Below are 8,572 nucleotides of genomic sequence, written 5' to 3' on the forward strand. Positions count from 1 at the left end.
CAACTCCCGCGCTCTGCTTCGCTGCGTTGCCGTCTCTTTCCAGGAGCGCTCTGAAGCGCGGAAGTGGATGGCGTAGTCCCACGTGGGAAAGGGGTTAGGCTGCTTTTCCTTCCCGTCCCGAGTTCCTGCGCGTCAGGCAGAAATTTAATAGGTGGGCCTTTCTGCATTTCTGTCTGTGGGCGAAAATTGTGCTGCTGCGCCTGTTGAATTTCTGGCTTGTATGCAGGTACCCAAGGCCCAGATGTGTGCTTCTATCAAGCTGGCCACCATAGCGAGAACAGTTGAACGAGCTCTTCTTGACTGTATAATTAAAGAGCAGTTATGAAGTGATATCCACACTGTAGTTTGCACCACTCTCCCTCTGAAAGCCGACTCCTTCCTTCCTTAATGCATGTTCTCATGCGGCGGGGGGAGTCTGACTTTCTCACTGTCGGTAATTTTGAAACAGAGAAGGGTTTGATTTGGAAAGGCTAGACCTCCTGGTGCTATTGCTCGGAGTTTGTCGTGGGAGAAGTTCTTGGGAAAGAACGACGGATTAAGGTCTGGTGACGATGGAGAAGGGCATGGAGAGGCTAGTTTAGACCTTTATTCTGAAATTGGGCTAAGCCCTGTAACTTGCAGTGATATGTCTTTTTGGACATGTGCAAAGTACTCGACAGTCTCTGGGATCGGGCAGCAATCAAAGCTAGCTCCTACAAACTGTGTCTATAGTTCAGGGAGTGACACTTCCAGGCAAAAATTTACTACTAGAGGTTAAGAGGGGTAAAGGGAATTGGAAATTTTGATGAACACACAAACACTTTGTTTTTGTTCTTTGGGAAGGTTTAGGGTAGTGCCTCCTAGGTGACCACCATAGATGGTTAAAATAGCATATGTAGCTGGAGATCGGACAGAAGCAGGAGGACTCATGGGCTTGGCTGCAAGGCTATGCTCTCTCTTGCCTTCCTCTTTCCCACTGTTGTTACCTGCTTCTCACCTTTATGGATGAGATGTAAAACCAGTTCAAGGAACTGCAGATGTACACATGTCCTGTCTGTTATGGAGTTGTTGGAGGTGGCGCAGCTGGCTTTTCTGCATTAGTCACAAACTTGTTGCTGCACATGGATTTATTTCTTTATTTAAGTGGATCTGGATACTGTAGTAGGGCTAGGACTTATTGGCTGCAGTTTGACTTGCGTGCCTGTAACTATGTACAGGACAGCGCTTGAAGTCATGTGAATCTAATATGAAACAGCTAAAATGTTATATTTTCCATGTTTAACTTCCAAATCTGATTATCTACAAAAAGTGCAACAGAAGACAAATCTTTGCTAACAAACTACACATGTCAAAGAAAAAGTATCCACGCCTTACGGCCATTTATATTTATCATATTTCTATACTGCCTGACATATGCATCCCTAGGTGGTGTACATAAGGTAAAATACAATGAATATAAAACGATGAAAACAATTTTATATGACAGACCAATTAAAAGCCTGAGAAACCAAGTGTGTCCTATATATCATCAAACAGGAACACCATGAAAGTTAGTCTTCCAAGAATGCATAAAGGTTTTTTTGGTCTCTATGTGTATATTTTCTTAATGGGTTCATTCTGAATCAGTTAATGTTTAGCAGTGCTAACATATTATTTGCATTTGCCTCCATGAAAATGCTTGGGGGGAATTGTGCACTGCAAGCTGAAGCATGTCAACTCTGAAGTAAGTCAGCTGCATTTCTAGGGACTTAACTCCCAAGTAAGTGTGTTTAGGGTAGCAGCCTTAATCTTTAATATTTGTTGTAAAGCCTGATAGAGTTAATGGACTCAACAAAGGTAAAATCAGTGGATATAAGATTAGCATAGACTCATTTGTTATGTCACTAGCAGCATGCAGAGTGCCAGAAGTTGTGAGCTTCTGCTGGTACAACAGTATATCGTGCTTTAAGCACTTATTGCTCACACAGGAGCTCACAGATCTTGAAAACACTCTAGAGTAATCCCATAAAGTTTAATAACCGCTGCAGAAGAGTTCTTTAAGAACTGAAGCACAAGAGGCCTTTCTACAGATAAACCCAATTCTGAGCTTGTTTCAACTTGGCAAGTTTAAGTTGCTTGCTGCCTCTATGATGCTAGCTCTGAGCTCATGGTATTCATGAGTTTTCATGGTATTCATGAACTCATGGATTATAGACTATCCCCATTGCTCCCAAATAGTGGGAGCTCCCTATCAAACAAGGTCCTTGCTAGAGTCCCATTAGGAACAGGTCTGCTGTACAGGTGAAACTCGGAAAATTAGAATATCGTGCAAAAGTCCATTAATTTCAGTAATGCAAATTAAAAGGTGAAACTGATATATGAGACAGACGCATTACATGCAAAGCGAGATAAGTCAAGCCTTAATTTGTTATAATTGTGATGATCATGGCGTACAGCTCATGAAAACCCCAAATCAACAATCTCAGAAAATTAGAATATTACATGGAACCAAGAAGACAAGGATTGTCGAATAGAACAATATCGGACCTCTGGAAAGTATAAGCATGCATATGTATTCAGTACTTGGTTTGGGCCCCTTTTGCAGCAATTACTGCCTCAATGCGGCGTGGCATGGATGCTATCAGCCTGTGGCACTGATGAGGTATTATGGAAAACCAGGATGCTTCATTAGCGGCCTTCAGCAATTCTGCATTGTTTGGTCTCATGTCTCTCATCCTTCTCTTGGCAATGCCCCATAGATTCTCTATGGGGTCAAGTCAGGCGAGTTTGCTGGCCAATCAAGCACAGTACACTGTATACTTTTTAGAGGTCCGATATTGTTCTATTCTTCAATCCTTGTCTTCTTGGTTCCATGTAATATTCTGATTTTCTGAAATTGTGGATTTGGGGTTTTCATGAGCTGTAAGCCATGATCATCACAATTATAACAAATTAAGGCTTGACTTATCTCGCTTTGCATGTAATGCATCTGTCTCATATATCAGTTTCACCTTTTAATTTGCATTACTGAAATTAATGGACTTTTGCATGATATTCTAATTTTCCAAGTTTCACCTGTACTTGCTTTTCTTTCATATTTTGCTCCCATTTACAATCACTTCTTGTGGTGGCTTTGTAGCTATGGGAGTTTTTATTGTGCATCTTTCAACCTCTTTTTGTAGTTGACATTAAAAAAAACAAACCACCAATTCTTTGGTGGGTTAAGACCTCCTTGTCCTCGGTCACTGCCCCCTCCAGCCCAGCAGCTCTATTGAGTCCCTTGGTGCTAGGCATGATGGATACCTGCCATCTCCTCCAGAGCTGAGCACTTGAGTTGTTAGGCATGAGACTCATCAAAAGATCTGGACCCCAGCACAACCAGCTCTCATGCACAAATGGAAAGGGAAGAGACCGAACAGAAGACAAAATGGCTGGGGAGAAGGCATGGAGGGAAAGGGATGGAGTCTCAAGGATGGTGGAGGCAGTAACAGGGTGCCTGCTGGGCTGGAATTCCAAATCACCACGCAACCCCTCATCCTCACCAATGCCCCTGCTTTGTAAAAACATTGGGGTGGGGGTGCAAGTAGGCAAAACATTTGGTGTACTGTATTTGCCCCTTTTACACAGTGTTAGCAATACTGCCCCCATGGAGGTGCAGGACTGGGGCCAATTAGCAAGTGTGGGGCTTAACGGGAAGGTGGTTGTGGGGGAGAGTGTGTGCGTGACCTGCATGGAGCATGCCGCCTCCCGCCTGCACATCTCCAAGCTGCAGGAAGAAAGCATGCAGCTGCAGGTGGTGGTGAGGCAGCCACTTGGGGAACTGGGAGAAAGCCTGTGCAGTCACGAGATGGTTGTGGGGAGGAGTCTCCTCAGGATCAGCCCAAGGTCACGGACACCCTAGGCGAGGCTACCTGGGTGCCCTTGTATGCTGTCACCCACCTAGGCACCCTCCTGGCCACAGCAGGTGGCAGGAAGGAGGGTTGGTGCCAGGCAGGTGATGAGGAGCATGTGTCTGTCCTGCCAAGGAGGGTGGGTGAAGGGGAACAGTCACTCACCCACACTCCTTACCGTGGTCGCTTCCACTCACCGCAGAAGCAGGGGGTGGAGGTGAAGGCCGCAGCTAGGAGAATAGGCAAGCAGGCAGGGTATTCTCCACCACCTACCTGCCCTACTCATTGCCACCTCAAAGCAGCAGGCAGCAGCAAGGAGGGCAAGCATGTGCTCCCATTGCCCGCCCAGCACCTACCCTCCTGCCTGGTGCCTTACTCTGGCCAGAAGTGTGAGCAGGGGAGGAGGGGGTGGTGGCCCTGGGCCGAGGGTGTTGCCGCCCCTGCAGGTTTTACGCCCTAAGTGAGCACTCAGCTAATTCTAAAGGGCGGGCCTGCCCTGGGAATACTAGAAATGTCTTCAGAGTACAGCAGCTGGATACCATCCTGCAGAGGCTGCAGGGCCAGGGATGGCACATGCACTGCTGTTGGGAGTGCGGTAGGGCGGAAGAGTGTGCTTGCGGGGCCTGGAGAAGCGCAGGCTGGGGGCCACTGCCTTGTTCTCCCTGTCCAAAGGACGGGCCTGCAGATATATTTCCAAAAGTCTTCCTCGCTCGGCAGTTAGAAAATTCTCCGTGTCTTACTAGGCCCTTGCTTGCAGCCAGCCGCTGGCCGCCGCCATATACGAGCTCCTGCCCCTGTGGTGATCAAAAGCGGGTTCTCCCGCGACTCCGCCCCTTTCCTTTTCCCTTTCCGGACTTGGAAGGCCAGCCTTAGCGGCGCAAAACCATAAAGATAAGCGACTGGAAAGTCTCTTCAAAGTCTCGCGATACTAGTTGTGTCTTGTCGCGGGCTGGAGCGGGTGTGTTTGGCTCCCGCTCTGTCAAGAGGCTCTGGCGGCCTCCTCGATGGTGACTGGAGGGCCAGCGGAGTGGTTCGGCGCTGGGGTAAGCGTGGGTTCCAATAGGGGTTGCAGGTACGGGCAGCGCATGCTTGCTGAGCTTTGTGTGGATTTCAGCACTTGGGGAACGAGGTGCTTTCAGCGTCCTGGGGAAACGTGGGTCAGCGTGGGAAGGCTCTCTGCAGCTGACTGCAGAGCCAGCCGCTCTAGAAGTTTCTACAGAGTAAATGTTTCCGGGGTGTGTGTGTTAATTCATGCCCACCAACACTTCCGCCAACTTAAAACTCTTTTGGAGAGTTAAAGGCTGGGTGGGAGGTAGAAATCTCTCTCTTTCTCTCTCGCGTTTAACAGCAAAAACGACTTGGGGGAACGCAGGTTGCAAATGAGGCGACGATATTCTTCCCATAGAAATATGCTCCGCGTATTTTCCGCCATGTCCTCCCTCCACTCTTTCTTAAGTTCTGTTTCTTGAGTTCTTTGCTGCCAAGTTCAGATAAGCGAGTCCTATAGGTGGTGTCGAAATACCAAAATAGACAAGAATGGACAAAATTCCCTCTTCCCCAGTGAAATGTTTCGATAATTATTTACCCCTGCTAACCTGGCAAAGATGCACCTTTCAAAGTGATGTTTCTGTTTATATTTAGCGCGGGTGGGGAAGCAACTGGCCCTATCGAGCCCCAGGACAGCATCCCTCTAGTGGCTGTTGCTGGTACCATGTTTCTTTTTAGACTGAACCCTAATTATTCTTAATATCCTAATTATTAGTTTTTTTCCCTATAAACCGCTTTGAGATCTTCTTTGTTGGAAAGCGGTATATAAATAAATAAGAAGTCTTAATGAAGATTTGTGTTTGTTTCGTTCAGTTACTCATTTGCTGCCTTTTGTGAGGTTTTGGTCATCTTCCCGTTTTGATTCTGCCCTTAACACATTTGCTCCTGAACTTCTATTTTTAAATCAACAAATGATTGTCAAGTCTTTGACAATCAGTGACCCAGAAGGAAAACCTGATTATCCCCTCTGGTGCAGTACTAGTCTGCATTCTCTGCACACAGAGTCAATTGCTGTACCAAGTTAATGCAGAGGCTGGAGCAGTGTTTGCCTTCAGAATAATCTCTTAATAAGCTGTATGCAGCCCTGGGAGGCCTGTTCTCATGAAAACACAAAGCTGGTTCACATGACCAGCCCTACCCAGGTAGGGCTGGTTGTATAGAGCACTGGGCTGAGTCCTGATCAGAGCAGCACTGACCCGCTGAGGAGCCCATTTTCTACCTGGGTGCTGCTGTACCACCCAGTTGTGTGGTAGCATGGACTGCAGGCAGCCCGTGCTACTAGAGAGGCTGGTGGAAGGAGTATCCCGGTCTCTAGAATGACTGCAATGCACTGCAGGCTTTCTGGAGGCCAGGTGTCCTTCCCCAGACCTCTCTGTTGCTGCACTGCTCATTGCAGCAGTGATCGTGTAGGGGTGCAGCGAACAGTGTGGGGAAAGGCAGGACCGATTCTGCCTCCCCCCTTCCCGGCCCCAGGAAAGGAAGGTCATCTGAATGACCTCATTGTGTTGTAGTCAGAAAATTGGTTCAGTGTATATAAGCAAGGCATCATGTTTGGAACTGCAGTGTCTGCTCAAAGTGAAAATACCTTTTGGTAAGTATTTTTTTAAAGCTACAATTTGGTACATATTTTTTAAAAACTTATGTAGGATATGATCCTTTTCACATCTGTGAGAAACAAGATGGACTACAATTTCACATACTAAATACTACTTGAAGTCCTTAAGGTCAACAGATTCACCCACAGAAACATTCACAGGGGAAGCTTTATCCTGAAGAATGCAGCTTTGGGTGGTAATTTATACATGTCTTAACTTAGGTGGAATCTTGTATGGTTCGTTAGAATATCAGGAACCTATATTCTAAATGTGACCATGTATGTAGCCCTTATAGCAAGCAATGCGTTTTACAAGCTTTGATGTCAACCAGAAGAGCTGGTCTTGTGGTAGCATGACTTGTCCCCTTAGCTAAGCAGGATCTGCCCTGGCTGCATATGAATGGGAGACTAGAAGTGTGAGCACAGTAAGATCTTCTCCTCAGGGGATGGAGCTGCTCTGGAAAAAGCAGAAGGTTTCAAGTTCCCTCCCTGACTTCTCCAAGATAGGGCTGAGAGAGATTCCTGCCTGCAACCTTGGAGAAGCCACTGCCAGTCTGTGAAGACAGTACTGAGCTAGATAGACCAATGGTCTAACTTGGTATATGGCAGCTTCCTATGTTGCATAGCCATTTGTTGAAATTCAAAATACACTTATACTGAGAAATAGGTCCATCTGTTGGTGCTATGCCTATTAAATAATTTCGAATCACTAGTGTTAAAAAAGAGGGCATTTTCACTTGAAACAATCTGCCTTACCTGGACAAGTTGGTTTCATGCTCCAAAGACCTGTAATTTGGTAAAGCTCTCAGAGTGCTTTAACTTAGCCTAACTACACATGATGCTGATCTGCTGTGTCAGATGTAGCTTGGTACCATTTGGGTTGACTTGTCTTTGCTGAATGTCTCAAGTTTTCACCACAGAACACTTTCACAAACTGTTGTATAATAGACACAAGTGCTAAGAAAAACATGACTTTCTCTTGCTATTCTAAATGATATTGACTCTCTAGTTTTCCAACCACTATCATGGAAAAATTATTGTAGTAATATAGTTATGTATGACAGAACAAGTTCATGTATATCCAACACAGGTGCCATGGCAACTAACTGGAAGAGAGTATTGGTGATGTTGCTTGCCTTTCAAGGACTTCTGATGGCAAGTGCTTATGATGAGGAAGATGTACCTGAAGAATGGATTCTCCTCCAGGTAGTTCAAGGTCAGATTGGTGCTGGAAACTACAGCTATTTATGGCTACATCATGAAGGAAAGATTGTGCTTCAAATGCAGAGTTTAAAAGGTGATGCAGACTTGTATGTATCTGATGTGACTCTTCGCCCCAGTTTTGATGATTATGAATTGCAGTCTGTAACTTGTGGCCAAGATGTGGTTCGTGTGCCAGCGCACTTCCGCCGACCAGTGGGAATAGGGATTTATGGTCATCCCTCTCACCAGGAAAGTGAATTTGAAATGAAACTATACTTCGATCAAACAGTTGTAGCGTATCAATTTGGTGGTGGTTCCTACAATCCAGAAGATATTGAGATGAGCCGGAAGCAGTTTCATTCAACAGAAGACGAATCTCAGGATGAAGAATCAGTCTTCTGGACTATATTGATTGGAATACTGAAACTAATACTTGAAATGCTTTTTTAAATTTATATTTAAACACAACTGGTCTTCAAGTGTGGACAGTCTGTAAAATTGAATGAATGCTTTTCTGTGAGCATTAGTACTGACACTTTCTATGCTGGGGAGGAAAAATAAAGCCATAATTAATTTTGTATTGTAAGTTTCCCCCAGAGCTACACTGTAGCATGCACAGTATTTGTACAGTTTTCCCTTGACTGATAAGGGTCTAATCTGAATCAATGTTGCAGTTTACTGTAACTGAATAAAACTTATTTTCTTTACAAAGATTTCTCTACAAAGATATTGTAGAAATGAAAACCTGCACACTTCTTTCATCACGTTTCAAGTATAAACAGGGTAGGATCCAGACTGTTATTCATGAGTTGGGCACAATTAAAATAAATGAAACCTAACAAATCCCTTTTAATTTCAATGGGATTTTGGTCTGCTTTTT

General features: G+C 45.2%; 1 protein-coding gene across 3 annotated transcripts; it reads left to right on the forward strand.

Annotated features, from left to right (window-relative positions):
- The first annotated feature begins 15 nt into the window (after positions 1 to 15).
- Positions 16 to 8,403, forward strand: C1H6orf120 (chromosome 1 C6orf120 homolog). 3 transcript variants are annotated; one of them, XM_053297613.1, is made up of 2 exons: positions 16 to 151; positions 7,580 to 8,403. In XM_053297613.1, exon 2 carries the CDS (start codon positions 7,585 to 7,587, stop codon positions 8,140 to 8,142), a length of 558 nt encoding a protein of 185 aa, XP_053153588.1. In that variant the 5' UTR covers positions 16 to 151; positions 7,580 to 7,584; the 3' UTR covers positions 8,143 to 8,403. The 3 variants fall into 3 exon arrangements, with proteins under 3 accessions (XP_053153588.1, XP_053153578.1, XP_053153570.1); XM_053297603.1 differs by lacking the exon at positions 16 to 151 and adding an exon at positions 4,442 to 4,920; XM_053297595.1 differs by lacking the exon at positions 16 to 151 and adding an exon at positions 4,729 to 4,891.
- The last annotated feature ends 169 nt before the right edge of the window (positions 8,404 to 8,572 follow it).

The sequence above is a fragment of the Hemicordylus capensis genome, chromosome 1, assembly GCF_027244095.1.
Source record: "Hemicordylus capensis ecotype Gifberg chromosome 1, rHemCap1.1.pri, whole genome shotgun sequence".
NCBI classification, from domain to species: Eukaryota; Metazoa; Chordata; class Lepidosauria; order Squamata; family Cordylidae; genus Hemicordylus; species Hemicordylus capensis.

Excerpts from the sequence above, each read along its gene's own strand:
- C1H6orf120 (XM_053297613.1), top strand. The coding sequence starts at position 7,585 with ATGGCAACTAACTGGAAGAGAGTATTGGTGATGTTGCTTGCCTTTCAA.